Raw genomic sequence first — 18,919 nt, forward strand, 5'->3', positions numbered from 1 at the left:
GACAGGAGGTATGTCAACGGCGCCCACGCACGGCCGGCACGAGGCCCTTTCCATTATCAGGGAGAGAGGCGCCCACTAAAAACATCCATCTGAACCTGTTCTGTTCCACTTGTGGATGTTTGTTGTTCTTGCTGTAGTGTTATTTTTGTGGTTTTGGATGATGTGTGCAGAAAGAACAATGTCACTACGGGTCTAATTTAACCAAATAAGTTTTCATGATATTATTGCACTACTTTTTGCATGGTTATATTTATAATTTGTGGTAATCAGTGGCTTTTCCCACTCCATTACTAAAAAGTAAGCCTCTTGGGAAATGCTTTCCTTCTTTGCTTTCCACCTACCAATGACCAGAGGATCATCTCGGTTCTCACTTCCTGCATAAGAGCCACCCAGGACACACATGCTTACACGGATAGGGACATATCTTCTCTCTGAAGTCAAATGCATGATTCCCTTCTCATACCATGCTTCATGCTTTCTTCAGTTTTTTTAATTGTCCCCTCTTTGGGAGATCTGACTCTAGCTTACACTTTTAAAAATTTATTTAATAGCCCCCAGCCCCTAGCATAATAATTTTCCTATGCAGACATTCTACATGCCTTGTTTGACATTTTTGTTTGCTTGTCTTCTGTGGTTATATTACAGCAAAATCAATAAACCTACTTCAAGTACTGGCTCTGACACAAATCAGGTCTGTCACCCTCAGTCACTGAATCAAATCCTATAAAATAAAGATAATATTAAGTCTCTTATATGTGAGGAATAAGTGAGTTGTGTACATGAAAGTGCTTTGTGAATTATCAAGTTCCCTCTAAATGTGAGTATTCATTGGAGCAAGTAAATTCATGAATGACAGTCCTGTGTGTACTTGTTATGAAATACAGTCATTTGCTAGTCTGTGAGTGATGCTGGGTCTTGATGCTCCAGGTGGCATACGAGACAAGTAGGAATGCATTAGCCGGGGAGGGCTGGGAGCATGCCACACAGCTGGGCATATAGCACATCTGCACACGGGCCACCTCCCCATGAGATGGGTCTCCACTTTGGGATCTTCTCAGAATAGACTATAAAAAGAAGCTTATTCTCACCATAATAAATGCAACTGAGCAATTTCTTAAAAAATGTTGCCATGGGGGGATATTTTTCTATCACATTGTTTTACTGTGACCTAGAGAGAACAACACATAACAACAAAATTTTTTTTATTATGGTCCCTGCAGATTCTACTTTCAGTACACTGATATTTACTTCTCTTTAAAATTGATTATCAGCTACAAATTTGTATGCATTTTGCTCTCTTATTTATTTATAATTTATAACCTGCCTATTCCCCAAAATGATTTCAAATAGCTTACCATTGTGGAGGGTACTAACATTAATAAATCCCATTTATTTTACAGGGCCTAACTTTTTAGAATTGCACATAGAAGCAGTTCTCTAAAGTTTCATGGCCTTAAAGGGGGTGCTTATGACTTGGATGAGACATCCTGTTCCTAAACAAAAGATTAGTAATTGATCAAGAAATTTTACAAAGATTAGATGATTTGGAAGTAGTGATGTCCTGGGTGGGTGAACACCAACAAACTCTCTGGACTCAAAATCAACTATTACACAGAACAGAACCCCATTCCAGAGTTTCAGCAGCTGGTGATAACACCCCAATTCACACCACCAAGAATGATACTGATGGAACAGCCCTGAGATGATGACATCATCAGTCCTCACCTGGGATAAATTAAAAAGACTTGCCATGCTAAAATGATACTAGCCTTGCTTTAACAAGATGTTTTTGTCTTAACTGTGAAGGCTTGATCTATAGCTTTTGCTTTCTTTTAATTAAATAAATTAAAAGGGAGGAAATGTGGAGGGTACTAACATTAATAAAGCACATGTATTTTACGGGGCCTAACTTTTTAGAATTGCACGTAGAAATGTTAAGCTTTGGAAAGAGAGAAAACTTTTCCCAGGCTTAAGTCTCTGTTGTAGATAAAGAATTGTAACAGCAAAACTGTTGGCTCTAAGGGCAGATGTCCTTGGTGCAGCTAAACCTAATGATTGTTGCCATGACAAATATCTTACTGTTCTTTTTGTAAACACCTATGTTCCTTTTCTATAATTTTCTTGCCTGAACAATAAATACTGAGAGAAACCTGATTCTGGGTTATTTTCCAAGAATTCTTCTCCCTTGAACGATTTGTCTGGAATTAACCCTTTTGGGGCCTTTCACTGCTCAGAAGAAATGGGCTTTGAGTAACCCTTTGTGTCTCCATCACCCTGGGGGAGAAGTGACATACCATTAAATATCTACATACACATGCCTAAGTAGAAATGAAAAATCAAAACACTGATTTATTAAAAATGTCAGTCAATTGTTTTTCCTGAAACATGTACCCCTTAAAAATACTCATTCTTGTTTGTTTTTATTCAACAACTAACTTTTAAAGTAGGTTTAATATCTCCTTTATAAATATTTTTGAAAGTATCACAGAAACAAAAATTTAAATATTGATTACATTTTAAAACATTCAAACTTTATGGCTGATTTATCATTTTTTTCATATAAAGTGATTTTTTAAAAAATTCATTCTAAAAATTTGGAAATAATTTCTAACTTAAAGAAAAGTTGCAAGTATAGTACAAAAAACTCTGAAATATTCACTCTCTATTGCATAATTATATCTATCTCTATAATGCATATATATCTATAATACATATATATGTACATGCATGTAAATTTAATTTATTCTAAACCATTTGTGAGCAGTTTGCAAATATGTAACTCATTTCTTGTAAAAATCTTGTGTGCATTTCTTAAAACAGTTGCCAAAGTTGAAAACTAACATAGATGCAACACTGCCATCTATTCAACAGGCCTCATTTAAACTTCAACCATCTTCCAACAACCACTCTGACAGCAAAGGATGACTCAGAGCCTTCAATGTTATGCCCCTTAGTTTTCTTCAGTCTAGAAGAGTTCTTTAGTCTCCTTGTCTTTCATAAACATGACTCTCACACACACACAAATGCAAGCCAGATTTTTGAGGAATATTTGCCAACCTGAGTTTATCTGATATTCTTCATAATTAGATTTGGGCCATACATTTTAGGTAAGAATCTGAAAATGTGATATTTTTTACTTGCCAGGACATCTTACCTGCTGCTTGCATACCATGCCTCATTATTGATGATTTAAACATTAATCACTTGAAGTAGGTGTCTGCCTGACTTCACTCCGAAGTTACTACTTTTCTCCTTTAATGAATAAGAATTAGGTGGGGCCATGCATCAAGACAGTGAATGTTCTGTTCCTCAACATTTCTCCATGAGTTTGTGCATCCATTGATGTTATATCCAAATTGATTATTATTTTTATAATTGCTGCCAATTCCATCATCCTTCTGTGTTTATTAGTTGGCATTTTACAGCAAGGGAAAACTTTGTCTTTCATTCATTTTATTTATTCATTTATATATTTGTATCAGTAGGATGCAAATAGATTTCTATTTTACACAGTATGGTTTATTTAGTATTTTTTTCCTACAACAGCCTTGGAGTCAGCATTTCTCCAAGAAATTGTGGTTCTTTAATGGAAGAGTGGTATTTAAAGTGATATTTAGAGACCAGGATTTGGGTCCTCGGTGGGTTTATTGCTACTGGGCAATCACTCTTTTGCATCTCTCAAAAGATAAAGGTAGGAAGTATAGTATGCACACACACACACACACACACACACACACACACACACACACACACACACACACACACTTACTCTTTTATTTCTGTCTATAGCTATACACACTGAAACTGCGAGTTCACTCCCGTACCTCTAATTCAAGTCCAACACACCAGGTCTGTTCTAGCCTTCCTCATTTTCATCTTTCTAACTCCCTTCTCAAACATCAGAAATCTTGTTCACATTATCTTCAGTATATTTACTTATGTATTTAGTTCTTGTGTATATGCCCAACCTTCCAATTTCCCTGGGAATTTCCTCAGATCCGTAGCCAGGGTAAAATGAAATTCTGCTTTATAAACTTGGACAAATGTCATCCAACCTTCAAGAGAAAAAGAGGCAGGGCTTTGATTAGCATGTGTGTGCAAACTTATCAGGTCTGAGGTCAGTGTTTGCCTGGTTATTTCTGTCACCCTTTAGACCATGTGACTTACACGCTGTGGTGTACATGCAGAAAGGGAATAAGGGATTGAGAGAGAAAGAGAGAACTGTGAACTATATCTAAAATATTTACCCCAAAAGTTGCAGGAACAAAGATGAAAGACCCCCTTAGATGCCTGATCTCAGCCAAAACTAAGGGTAGGAAAGAGACAGACAGCCCTTCCTGGTCTATCAGTAGGACAACAGAGGCAAAGAGAAGACTAGAAATAGTGATTTTAATGGCATTCCTTTCCTACAGCGACTGCACTCTTTAGATCCCACGTACACAGATGTGAGACCCTCACTAGTCAAAACAATCATTTCTCTTTCCTTGGGGAAGAATAAGTTAAAGGACAGAGTAACCAGAAGTTTCCACACAAAACTGCATGGGAGAGATGCAGAATATGAATGCCCCTTCTTCACTGCCACTATATTATATAAAAAATTATACGGTAAACGAAGGGTATACATTAAGGATTTTTAAAACTATTTTTTTCCAGTTGAACAAACAAATGAACACTTGACATTCACAAGGGCTACAGCGCTAAAATAATTAAAATTTCTAAACGTGGTTCTTGTTCATACTTTCTTCCATAACATGCATATATGACAAGGACAAAAAGAGCTGAGAATATAATGCGGGTGGTTGGCTAGGCTCAGTCACAAAGTTCATTCTTGAGCTTAGAAATGCTTTAGAAAAACTGTAAATCACCCACATGTCAAACATCTCCCGACCTACCCAAAATATGTAATCCTTTGGATGTTAAACTGTGAAATGTGAGTGGTCTGTTTAACTTCAGAAAATGTATTTGCAATATTGCAACTAGATGTGTACTTTTTAATAAAATCAATTTTAAATATAAAAAATTATATTTAGGTGAATGTGAAAATATTTTGTCAGCCTGACTCTTAATCTGATAAAAGATTGATTATATAAAACAAACTTATCTTATGTTGTTACAGTCCAATCACATTATTTTTCCACTGGATTTATACCTTCACATGTTATTTATTAATAAATTTTTCTTGATAGTGTTATTTGTCCAATTAGTTTTCTAAAATGTTTACCCCTTTGCATTTTTTACTAAAAAAGTTGAAAGTAAAAAAACTACAAGTTCCATGATTATTTTATGAAGGGAAGTTTTGATTCAATCCTTAATACATGCATCATAAAGAATCCTTATTTCCATTTTAGAAAAAATGCAGGCTGCATATCAACTCAGAGGTGTTTCAACTTTAGATAACTACATGTCATCAAACCTATCACAAAACCACCACCTAAGCCAGCATGTGGCATAAAATATTGTGATCAAAATTAAATATTATAAGAAAAGAGAACAAGATTATAAGACCGAGAGTTTCACCTGTATTTTCTCAGTATTGTATTGAGTTTTTTTAAAATTCCTTATATATGCAACATCTCAGAAATATAAAAAAATCAAAATAGTAGTATAAATTCTGCTCACATTGTTAATATATAACTCTTATGTAATAAAGAAATTGTCTGGTCTTTGTCCCAGATACCTAGGAGCAAACTCCAAACCCTTGGAATTTTCCAAGTGGTGGGAATGTCTTTTTTATTCATGGGGGACACCTCATACCCCCCTGAGTTTATGGTAACTATGATTATAGTAATGTTTATGATGACTAAGGGTGGGGAATAGGTATGCTTGAAAGATAAACCATAATTTAAAGGGTGGAGGCTTTCAGCCACGTGATATCACCCTGACCTTCCAACCTCTTGCATGGGAAGGAGGCCGGAGATTAAGTTCAACCCTATAGCCAATAATCCAACTAATTGTGCCTACATAATGAAAATCCAATGGAAACTGTGAACACCAAAGCTCAGATGAGATTTAAAGTTGGTTATACACACTGGTCCTGAGGATGCAGAAACTTCATGTTTGGGACCCACCCCCTCCAGACATCACCCCATGAGTCTCTTCATTTGGCTAGTCCTGATTTGCATTCTTTATAATACAGCTGAGATCATAAGCATTTTGCTTTCCTAACTTCTGTGAGTTACTCTAGAGAATTATCAAAACTGAGGGGGCCAAAGTACCTCCAGATTTGTAGCCTGTTGGTCAGAGTACAGATGGCCTAGGAACCCGAGACCTTGCACCTGGTGTCTGAGGGGAGTCTTACAAAGAATTGTGCTTTAAACCTGTGAAGTCCATGCTAAACCCAGATAATTAGTGTCAGAACTGGACTGTAGTGGTATTTTTGTACAATTTTTATTTTTTTTTAAATTTCTCTTGGCTAATTCCAAGAAAAGTAAATAAATAAAAAAGAGAAGGTTGTTGTTGTTTGTCATATATACATAGGCAATGAGTTACTTCTTTTATCATTATCATCATCAAGTCATTTTCCTGCTAACCTTGCTCAATCATGCAACTGCCTCACTTTTGCTGTCTGCTGCACTTTGCTGGTAACGTGTGCATTTGTGTGCAAAAGTGTTCAGTGATAGATTCATGTCTGAGAATATTAGGTCAAAAATTTAGTTCAATCTTAAACCTTTTTTTAAAAAAAAAAATTAACCTATTCTTAATACTAATTAGGATATATAAAGTCACACATCTGAAGAAGTTCATGTATGATAATTATTTAAGAAAAGGCTTAATATGAGGTAATTGTGCATCAGAAGATAAACACAAGTATGTGGTAATGATGAGATCTGAGCCTCAGATAACAAGTGGCAAAACACAAACTTTGTAATCAGATTTTACCAATTTAATTCATAAAATGTATGAGAGGTGCTAGGAAATATGCATGACACACAAAGACTGATATACAGTCTCAAGAAACATAAATGTCAAGAAAATGAAAGAACATATTATATAAAAATGAGCAATGTAATCTCAAATTTGAGTATATCATAGAGACCCAAGCACAGAACTGCATGGTTCCCATTGCCTGCAGCATTTCTCTGTCTAACTTATCTGGCTATATTTTACTAATTTGTTTAGATATAAATAAATAAATTAATTAATTAATTAAAATTTTTTTCAGGTAGCCTATTTTTTCCCTCCCAAATTTTGGAAAAATGTTACTTCTTGTTCTCCTATAACACCTAACCCTACCAGCAGTGCTACTTATGTGCAGATATTATAGATATAATTAGATTAAGTGATTAAATTTTGGTACCTACATGTTGATTTGAAACTGTGTTGTTATTTTTAATGAGAGAGATCTTATCTTTTATTCCTAACAACAAACATGGTGATTGAAATACTGTGGGTACTTTTGAAAATCACATGCTAAACTGAACTGTTAGAAGAGACATCTGGTCAGGGAGATATGAGAGCCTTCATGGTAGAGATGGCATTTGAGATCAAACTTGAAGGACTGTAACAGGCTGTTTAAAATAAAAGTTCCAAAAGACATAAATATTACAAAGATAGACAAAAAGAGATTGTGGGTCACAAATAACAAAATGTTATATGGGTATTTTATTGCCCAACACTTTCTATGGTCATGCCCATGTAAAAATATGTTTTTATTTGCTGACAGCCAGAGACAGATTCCTGAATCACTTAAAGCAATAAAATCAAAGTAAAGTCGTGGCAGACATTTTGAATGGCCTACCCACTATCCATTTTCATTTTCTTACCTGATGACCAAGAGTAGAACAGAGATGTTTAGGGAAGGAATGTATGCAGTTAAAAGAAAACTCCAATTTCCCTCTGCAGTAGGGATAAACCAGTGACAGAATTCAGGCGGAGACAGGAGTAATCTGCTGTTGGGGCAGGGGGAACTCACAGAAAATTATTACTTTTCTGTGTCATTTTTGACAAATCTATAATGTCTAAGTCTTTGTTCCTTGTTTGTAAAACAAGGGTAACAACAGAACTTAGATTCTAAGAATAGAACGTATAACAGAACTTATAGTTATAACAGAACTTATAATAGGACTTACAGCTATAATATACTATATTATATACTAATAGGACTTACGTTCTAACAATAGAACTTAGCTCACAGTGCTATGAGGATACCTCAAAAAGGTCATGGAAAGATTTGTATCATCTTTCAATTCTATTTTTCCACGAACTTTTTGAAGTACTCTCATATTTTCGGGATTAAATTGAACATACTTGTAAACACACATCAATAGTGGGGCACTGTATGTGCTCAGGAAATGTTAGCAACTGCAGTGATAACAATGACAAGGGAGATGTGGTAACACTGATCACTGCTCTTCCATTTGTGCAGTTTGATGTGCTAATGCTATGTAGAGTTGAAATAGAGCGTGTCACATGTCTGGAGGCAGATGACCTGCTAGGACAAAAGAAATGGTAATCGCAACCTGACTAACACTCATGGAAAGAAGGAAGGATAGATTCTACAGGGGCATTTTGAAAGAAGAATCTTTATAACATAGATGCACTTGTGAAAGCTGGAGGTGCAAAAACATCAAAAAAGGACTAAACTGCAGTTGCCTACAATTCCAGATCTGGCTGCTTGTGAGTAGGATACTATCTGCAGTTAAGGGTTAAGATTTTCTACAATTCTTAGGTAACAAAGAGCTGCAGATCTCAGACCTAATTGAGGCCCAAAATGCAGTGTGATTTTCCTAGATTGCTTACTCTTGGGCCATCCATTTTTAAGAGCTGAGAACTGTTTCCTAATCTCTGTTTCATTCTGACCTCACATGACTATTACTGGTTTCTGCTATCCAGGGCCAGACTTAAACCTGCCACATATAAAGGCTACGTTACCTGACACTTCCAGTCTGGCCCTCCTGCCCGCAGAGAACAGAACTTTCTTGTTCCTCACCTGCCTTTTGGTGGTTTTACTCTAAGACTTTGAACACTAGAGAAATTACCGCAGAGACAGAAGAGTTCTGCAATTGTTGTTGCTGTTTGTTTTGTTTTCTTAGTGTGCAGATTCTGGGAATTGGCGTCATCTTACCTGAGACAAAGACAAGGGAATTGGCGTCATCTTACCTGAGAAACTTCCCAGTCTAGGTGCGGCCATATCCCCGCCATCGTAGATCTCAAGGGAGTCCCAGTTTTGCTCCGTGGCAAAACTGATCACTTGAATCTACCAAACCATAATATCAAGTTAATACTCATTTTTATTTTTGGTTTAATGCAAGTAGTTTAATCAGATGGGTTTTTCATAATTAAAACCAAAGAAAATAAACCATAAAAGGACATCTAGAAATTCCCACAAATAGCACTTTTACTAGTTTTTTTCTCAAAATCTATTATTTTAATTTCAAATATAGAAACATGATTAGAAACATTTTGTAGAAATAGAAAAAGGAAACAGATTGTGTTCTATGTACTTAAAATAATCAATACAAAAGAAAAAAGGGAGGAAGAGAGAAGGAAGAGAGAAGGAAAGAAGGGAGAGTGGGTGGAAGGTTGGGAGGGGGAGAGAGAGAGAGCGTGAGAGAAAATAAGGAAAGGAGAAAGAAAAAGAAAGACATTCTGTGGACCCCAGCTAAGCCCTGTTTGTAGGCTTTAGGATTTACCTGAATTCCAGATCCCTCTGTAACTATGATCTTCCATATACAGTTTAAGTTGTTACCGTATGGCTCAGGATAGCCAGGGGACAAAATTGTACCTCTCCGCTGAGTGAAATTGCCACTGCAGGGGACTAAAAGACAGAACCATATTTAATAAAAATCAAGTGCAATAAGAACATTAATTTAGCATTTAGTTTTCTTTCACTGTGTGATCAGATTGTAAGAGAAATTGTATATGTACTATGATACTATAAATGGCATTTTTAGCCAAAGTAAAATTTAGTTTGTTCTCTTTTAAATTAGCAATCATTGATTATTATCTTTTATGCTAGTAAATTACACATCTTGAGTTTAGTTCTCTAAGAAGAAAATGTAACTGCCAATGGCATCTCTGAAGTGATTTCTCTTTATAATAATTTATCTGCTATAATTTAAGGGCCTTTGCAGAATATTCTCTTCTATATGCAGACATGCAACTCCATATGATATTAATGGGATTTATGAGCAAGTCCAGGGAGGAGAAGAGACGATTAAAATGTATAAATGAATTCAAGGGCTAATCATGATTGCACTGGAGCTTTCTAGACAAAATGAAGCAAATAAACTATAACTAACAATGCATTGTTATTCAGGCTGCATTAACCTATTACTTTTCAAACATTCATCAGCACAAATTTATTAAAAGGACATTACACAAGTAATATAGTAAATCAACATTATAATGATTTTTCCTCAAAATGAAATTATGTTGTATATCATGACTTTAGAGTTGATGGCATACTCAATAAATATTGAGAAGGAAAACATGTTTGTTTTATCCTCGTTAATCTGATGAGTTGCTTTATGAAATATGATAATTTTTAGGGTTTGGCTGCTAATTAATTATTTCCAATAAAATAAATTGCTCTTTAACTAGGTCATGAGCATCATCTATTTATGTAGACTGGACAGAAGCACTAAGAAGGAAGCTCTTTAACATTGCTGAGCAGTTCTGATCCATAGCTGCATGCCAGTTATCGCACCTTATAGATAGCTGCTTACCTACACAGCCTGGGATTGTATCATTCCACTGAGCTAAAGCATTAGGCACGGACTGACAGCGGATGGCTGCAGAACCTTGAAGTAGGTATCCTGGGTTACACTCAAATCGAACGATCGAGCCTGCAGAAAACTCAGAACCAATTCTCCTTCCATATCTGGGCTCAGGAACAGAGCTACACTGGGTGTCGCTGGTACGAGGAACAGCTAGAGGCAAAACATACAATAGCCATCTGTATCTTCATCAGGAAGCCAAGACATTGCCTTGAAAATAGATTTAAGATGAGTTTAACGAGAGTTGATGCTGGTATAGAAATAAATAATACTTTTAACAACCTCGACAGAGAATGATGTGGGAAGCACTTTCACATTAACACTCCATCCTCATTTCAACCCTGACGACCACCTCAGTGTTCTCATATCAGATGAGGAAACAGGAGTAAGGAGAGAATTAGTACCTTATGAAGATTAATTGATATCCAAGCAATGAATATTAATTAAGCACCGAAATCATCATGCTAGTGAGAGATGATGAAGAACTTATACTTATTCTCAAGGACTTTACAGTCTAGTGAAAAAAGCTACTATGTAAAGAATCTGTTATAATATGGCTATTGTAATATAACAAAATTAAAAATAGATGAGTATATGATCCAGCAATCCCACTTCTTGATATTTATCAAAAAGACTTGAAACCAATACGTCAAAGAGATATCTGCATTCCCATATTCATTGCAGCACTATTCACAATAGCCAAGATTTAGAAACAACCTTCCATCAGCGGATGAATGGATAAAGGAAATGTGGTAAGTAAATAAAATGAAATACTATTCAACCTTTAAAAAGAAGGATATACTGCTATTTGCAACAACATGGATAAACCCTGAAGACATTATGCTGAGTGAAATAAGCCAGTCCCACAAGGACAAGTACTCCATTTATATGAAGGTATCTAAACTAAATGAACACATAGAAGCACAAAGTACAATGGTACTTACCAGGGGCTGGGAGAGGGGAAAATGGGGAGTTGCTGTTTAATGGGTATAAAGTTTCAGATACATGAAATGAATACATCTTAGAGATCTACTGTACAACATTATGCCCATAGTTAACAATACCATATTGTGCACTTAATAATTTAAGAGGGTAGATCTCATGTTACTTTAATAAAAAAATGATTAATGTACTACGGGAAACAGAATTATTCATTCTACCTGGAAAAACACGGTAGAAAAGGCAAGGAAAAGGTAGTTTGGACCCCACTGCTGGAAGCAGAGCTAGGAATAAAATCCAGCCCTTCACCCTGTTCCACAGGGTCCTGCCTTTAAACCAGCAACTCTTCGTGGCACTGGTGGGTTGGGGTAGGGAGATAGCACACTTCCCAAGGTGGTCATCCAACATTTAATGAGAAGATGCATAGTTTAAGAAGGCATGCCTAATACCGCAACTGTATATTTTGTGGGAAAAAAAAAAAAAGGAAGAAAAGATCAAGCAGCAAAGAGCCAAGTTCATTAAAGAATTCCAGCCAGTGAGGACACCATCTTATCATTCTGCCTAAATGCCTGAAGAAGTAAAAGAAAAGCTCTGTCATCTGTCACCTAGAGCTGCTGCCTGGCACTAGTGGGGAGACCATGTTGCTCTCCTGTTGACTGTGAACAATTTCCAGCACCACTGTCTGTTTACCCCTGATGGCAAACAGTATCAACAACAGAATGCCAACCACAACAAAGACTGAAAATTCCCCCTCCTGATGAAGACGAGTGATAATTCTGTATGAATTATGGTTTTAGCCCCAGTCTGTTCTACGTCATAGATAAAAATTAAGCTGTCCACTAACTTGATGCACCTCTTCACAGCACCTAATACAAAGTAAAATTACAATGTCTCTAATCCTCCCCCACATGACCCAGCACATGCCCCACATCCTCTAACAAGCCCCCCCTGGCTCTCTTTTCATGGGACTTCCCCGGGTTCTCCGTGGTGTGTGGTCTTCATTGTTGCAGGAAATAAGAACCCATGTTAGTGTGATAACTTACAGTGTGTAAGTCTTACAGTTTTTGCGTGTGTGTTATAGTTTATGGTGAATACTGACAGGTGAGACTCAACGCAATGTTGTAGGGAGACATCTACTCAGGTTGAATGTCAGACATTAGCACCTACAAGAGATTTTCTTGTTTACCTAAAGGGGCACAGGATAGAATTTGAAAAACACTTCAATTGGCAGAGACGTCTGTGACACCGAACTTTTTGAAAACAGTTATGCACTTTGAGATGTGCATTTTTGCTTTTGCCCCCTGTAGTTAAAAGACAGCATGCATGGTCTGTCTTCAGGATTGTGGTCTTCCCAGTCCCTGCATTTCTTCATTCAGAAGTGCAGTCCTTTGAGAGAACATACTCATACGCTCATTTTCTTTACAAATAATCCTTCTGCCTTCACATGTTTTCCTCACCACTGGCATTGTTTTTTTCCATTGAATCTGAACAATGACAGGCACTATTTGGGTATAGGCTGCTAAAGAATCCATTCTATAAGAATGGAAGTCAAAAGATTATTTTGATTAAACTATGTTTCAATTAAATGTTAACATATTTTCTATCAGGAGGTGAAAGTTAAAAAAATTGTATGCCATCTAATGACTATAGTTGAAAAAAATGACATAGAATCAATCATTTTCAGAGCTAAATGCAAAATATAAATTAAATAAAATATTCTATTATTATAAAATATTGCGTAAAAATTAAATTTGCCATATTTGTATGTCTGAGTGTTAGACTGCAGTTGAATAATGGCATGAAGGGAAAAAAAAAAAAAAAAAAAAAAAACATACCCCATAGACGCTTACACTGTTATCCAAAGGAATTTTTACAAAAATTAACATTTCCTATGATAATTTTTCTACTTATGTTGAATTACTTGGAAAGTACCCTTTATTTGTGGCAAATGTTCCACTTATCTAAGAGGCCTCATCTCATTTGTATATTTCCAGGGTATCACTGTCATTCCAGATTCCAAAAATGAGTAGAAACACAGCATTAAGTGTCATTTAGGCAGAAGTCACTATTAAAACTTTCTTCATGAACTTCATAGTTGTCTATTTTTAGGATAATATCAATAAATGAATAACACCTGCATTTCGACAAAATTATGAAGAAAGTTTTTTAGAGGAAGAAGTTTTAGGAAGCAGAGAGAAGAAACCAATTTTAAGTATTTGAGAAAGTGGGACAGAGGGAAGCTACAAAATTGAGACATCAAACTCCCACGTGATGTCTGAGAAAAAAATCAAACGATGTTCTCTAAGTTTTCCCTCTCCCCCAGCGCTCTGGTTCCTGCCCTTCACCTGGACATTTCAGGCACCTACAGAGAGAATTCTATACCCCACTGTAATTACTCTCTCTCTGTTTGTAAGTGTTTCACACTGCTGTGAAACAGAAATGAAATCAGCTCAGTGGAAACGTGAGCAGGGAATCAGATCAGCCTGGAATAGACGGTGATAAACAAAATGATTGACTTCTCAGGCCAGACCCCTGTGCTGCTACGGACACTGATGCTCTTCCCTGGGGCTTCCATAGCACAGAAAGTGGTCAGTCCTGTGAATGCGTGCACACCTTGCAGGGGAAAAACCAGAGACATAATGTGATATATTCATTAATCAGCCTTTATCACCACGAGTGTGCAAACCACAGACGCATGCTGGCAGTTTTTTTATTGCACCTCTGTTAAAGTAGACATAGTAAAGACAACAATCACAATAATGAAATAAATCTGAATTCATGTAGGAAAAACGTGCAATATCTATGTAGGGAAGTTTTCTGTTTCATCTAGTGGCTAAGGGGCATTTACTATTTCTCAAAGTCATTCCTCTCTAGTAATTGAAAAAATCTGACTTGACAAGCCATTACTAGACATTGAATTCAATATATACCCCTGAATTACAAACAAAATTTTATGCTCAATCTTCGATGTAAAAATTATGAATTTCATAAGCCCTTGATAAAAAATGTGAGTTTTTTAGAAGTGGAAAACAAATTAAGCCTTATAATTCATGCCATCTAAAAGGAGACACAGCCCAGGAAAAATCAACAAAAATATACATTTGCAATCCTAGGAAAGACTTCAGACAAAGAAAATCTCAATGTGCATTCTTTTTACTGAAATTTAGAAAAAGCTTTTCCTTGTTTCTACCTCTGTTCATGTTTAAGAAGGCCTTTCAATTAACTATATTAACATGAATGCTGAAAAGAGTGAGTCTTGTCAATAGGAAGACCCTAGAAGAGGAAGACTTGAGCTGGTGAGTCTGGGAGAGTGGACAGCCGGGAGGCAGGACGCTGTTTCAGGTGTGGCTGGGGTGGGCGGGGGGACAGGATGCCATTTTAGGTGAGGACACTGGGAGAGAATCTAGGTGAGTCAGTGACCCAGCAACACCACTTGGAAACACAGAGACACAGCCAGTCTATGTTTATAAGCTGTGTGCTGTGGAGTGGTGTGATAAAAAATCATGATCTCCTTTTCCCCTTGAAATTTACAGTAAATCCTCATATTTTACTAATTTTGGTATGAGTGAGTTATTTTTGAGAGAACTGAAAAAGAGATCATATGTGGAAACATCCAGGCATAAATATAAGACAATTATAAACAGTACTGCAAGTATATTGATGATATACTCTTAACTACCAAGCTTTACTTGGACACAGTCAATCATGTTCAGCAGACAGAGCAGGAAAAGGCAGGGCAGTGTAGACGGCTTTAACAACCCTGCCATACATCAGCACGTGCTGCAGAGTGAGCCGGAAAGGAGAGGACACACGCTCTGCCTTGGCTGGCCTCTCTGGCAGTTTGACTGATTCTAGTGTTGATTCTAATGTTGAAAGGCATGTATGTTGGGCCAAAACAAAGTGTCCAAATACAATGTAGTTATTTCGTTGAATAGAATCAAAGGTTTCTTCTAATATTGGAAGAAACAGACTATACTAGATTTATTAAGAAATAGTATGTGTGACTTTTGACTTTCACACTGACCTAAGAATACACTGACTTTCTGTGCAATGTATTTTCGGTGGAATGGCAAAGATCAGCAGACCTGTATAACCACATCTAGCCATAGCAGGTTCTGCTGGTCTCCAGTTGACAGGAGAAGGGTCAGGGTGCTCAGGGGTAGAGGAGAGGCTACTGGAATCTCTCCACTGTGAACACTCAGGGAATTCCTGGGAGCTAGGAAACAGGCAAAGAAAACTTTCTACTTGATGCCTAAAAGAAAATGCACAAAACTGAACATTTTTGATGTTTAAAAGGAAGAACTATATATATACCTCCTACGTCTTCGGGGAAGTTTGCTTATTCAGGAAGAAAATATGACCATGGTTCAGAACTGAAATATTAAAACTATTGTAGTCACTCTCACACTTCAGGAGGAGAAAAATTAATTTCTTTTCGTGATAGATTCTTACAGAGCTTTTGCTTCTAAATTCTACCTGACTGTGGCGTAGTTGAGGAGAGTGGCTGCTGATTCAGAGATGGATAAGGGTAGGGCTTGATGACTGAGCCACAGCTGTAAAAGCTTACCAATTATCACTGAAATATGTTTGTGACATAAGGTCACACACTTACCTCAGTCTCCACACTACTCCTTACATAACCCGAGACATGTGAACTGTGCATGCTCCATTCCTGGCAGAGTGATAATGTCCACAAGCTTTCATTAAACAGCCAAACAACAGCCCAGCAAAGCTCTTCATGAGTCCAGGCTCATCATCACTAAGTCCATGTGGAAGAGCCATCAGCAATTTAGCAGGAAGGGTCACTGCTATCAGCCTTTCTGGGGTGCCCCTGTCCTCACTCCCCTTCTTTCCTCCCTCATGCGCGTTTCAAATTCACCCTATACTCTCAAGTAGCATGGAAAACCAACAAACAAAACCCAGCAAATACACAGGCTAATTAGGATACTTTGTAAAAACCCTCTCCTTCCATTTCCTCCCAAGTGCAGAAAGATGGTAACATCATGGTTACTAATGGCTCCACATTATTAACCAGGATAACATGAAGCAGGGGCAGAGCAGAAGGCTAGAGACAGCGATCTTTGCACATCTAGAGTCATATAGACGTCTGTGCACCCGGACACTGCTACACTTATTTTTCATTGACGTCTCCAGCAGCTCTTTATAACAGAGCTATCTGTTTGTTAACAAGGTTAGAAATCCTCTAACCACAGAAGTCACAATGTCTCTATGCAATTTTAAGCTTTACTAACTTATGAGAGAATGAAGCTATAAGAGGCGAATGAAAGCACTATTCAGAAAATTTTTACACAGTAGAGTTCAAATAACTTCTAGGCTTCAGTATAACTACTGTCTTTCAAAAAGCAATGTTCAATTTAATTTTTCATATGTACTGAAAATTTTCCCTGTTGCTATTGAATGATTTATCAATTGCATTTGTGATTGTAGTTCTTTACGTCCAAAGCATTTAGTTTTGATAAGATTTTTTTGCATAAACTTACTGGTAGGAACAAAGCAGGACAAGGAGGCACACTGAAATATTGAGCATGGTGGAGGCATTACACATGCTTACGTGCAAGGAAAGTATCTTCTAACAATGATTTCCTTTTCATTTTACTTTGCTGTATTTTATACAGTTGAATGATAATTGAACTGTATTGCTTTAGCTAAACAAACTTTTTTTTTAAACTAAAGAAACATAATTTTTTAAAACAAGTTTCTGAGGATAACTTTTGAAGATAGAATATTCATTGGGCCATTTGTAAGAGATATTTTACCTGATTGATTTTCTAATATTTATCAAAAATCAAAAGGAAACCTCTTATAAAGGCACACAATGCCAGTAACTTGAATTTTTCCAGGAGGAAAAATGTACTTAAACCAAGCAGTCCATTTTTTAATATGTCACACCAACATTCAGTTTATGAATCTGCTTACACAGAGTAATTTCAAATTTAATTGAAGAAAATTAGAAGTGGTAAGAAACAATTTGCTTAAACTGGTCACTCTCCGATAAAGTTTGTTTTTAAAATACTGGCTAATTATTTACATTTTAACAAAAGATGTAACAGGACAATATAACTACTTTTTTTTTTTTTTTTTTTTTTTTTTAAGATGACCAGTAAGGGGATCTTAACCCTTGACTTGGTGTTGTCAGCACCACACTCTCCCAGTGAGCAACAGGCCATCCCTATATGGCATCCGAACCCGTGGCCTTGGTGTTACCAGCACCACACTCTCCCGAGTGAGCCACGGGCCAGCCCCACAATATAACTACGTTTAATTCAACATTATCATCATTCAATCAATTGCTGTCACATGGGGTTAGAGACATTTTCTAATCATCATATTCACTGTCTAGTATCATTGTCACTCTCTACTACTGTTTAAATCACGTTATTGTTGAACACTGAAGGGTTTTTATAGTGCAGTATTTCGAGGGCATGGATTTTGCAGTGTGAAATTATTAGAAATGATTTACAAATGACATGAGACTGTTATTCTCCATATTTTTTTCACAATTTTTTGAAAAACATAATATTGCCAAGAGTGTTATCTAGAGAAGTCTTCATTAAAGGAAAGAAACTATTGCTAAGAAATGTTTTCCCTCCAATTCTGAACAAAATGTTTGAGTGGCCTATAGTCTCTCTAACCCGTAGCAAAATTGAGACCCAGAAAAAATAAGTATTTCTTCTTATTTTTGAACACATAGTTTATCTCTGAAGATGATGATTTCTTTTAGATATCAATATATACACTCATTACAAGTTGCACCTAAGGATTTGCTCTGTGCTTGTGAAAGTGTATGAACTAAGTGGTATTTTTTCTAAGTTCATGAAATAAATATGCAGAAAAAAAGATGAAATATAGTAGGAAAAGATTCTTCACTTTTCAGAACCTTTGAACAAGTGCAAACATTTTAAATAAGCTTTGAACTCAAAAATTAGCACAGAGGTGTAGAGATGCCAGAAGTTAATCAATCACAAACAAAACAAAGTAGCATTTAGTTAGGGTAACAGGTCCATGAGGGATATTTTGTGTTTTGTTTGCTTAGTTTTGTTAAATTGTCTTTTAAATTAATTGTTTTTACAATAAGATATGGAATTGTATAATGTATTTTAAATGTATTTCACTAAACAGTCACTAAGATCTAAACTATTATGAAATCGTTTACTTAATTAGATAAAATACTATATTTGAAGTCATTTTGAAAAATTTGAAGAGCTATACAAAGATAACTTAACCAATGCTTGTTTCCTTAC

The 18,919-nt window shown here is 36.3% G+C and overlaps 1 protein-coding gene across 1 annotated transcript in view; it reads right to left on the reverse strand.

Annotated features, from left to right (window-relative positions):
- Positions 1-18,919, reverse strand: part of CSMD1 (CUB and Sushi multiple domains 1) — a 1,614,989-nt gene that overhangs the window by 232,507 nt on the left and 1,363,563 nt on the right. Inside the window, exons 34-36 of the mRNA XM_063099815.1 lie at positions 10,668-10,871; positions 9,633-9,757; positions 9,100-9,196 (exon numbers count right to left, since the gene is read on the reverse strand). Coding sequence (XP_062955885.1) covers positions 9,100-9,196; positions 9,633-9,757; positions 10,668-10,871 — 426 coding nt within the window. The remainder of the gene's footprint in view (positions 1-9,099; positions 9,197-9,632; positions 9,758-10,667; positions 10,872-18,919) is intronic.

Source organism: Cynocephalus volans, chromosome 1 (assembly GCF_027409185.1).
Source record: "Cynocephalus volans isolate mCynVol1 chromosome 1, mCynVol1.pri, whole genome shotgun sequence".
In the NCBI taxonomy this organism is placed as follows: domain Eukaryota; kingdom Metazoa; phylum Chordata; class Mammalia; order Dermoptera; family Cynocephalidae; genus Cynocephalus; species Cynocephalus volans.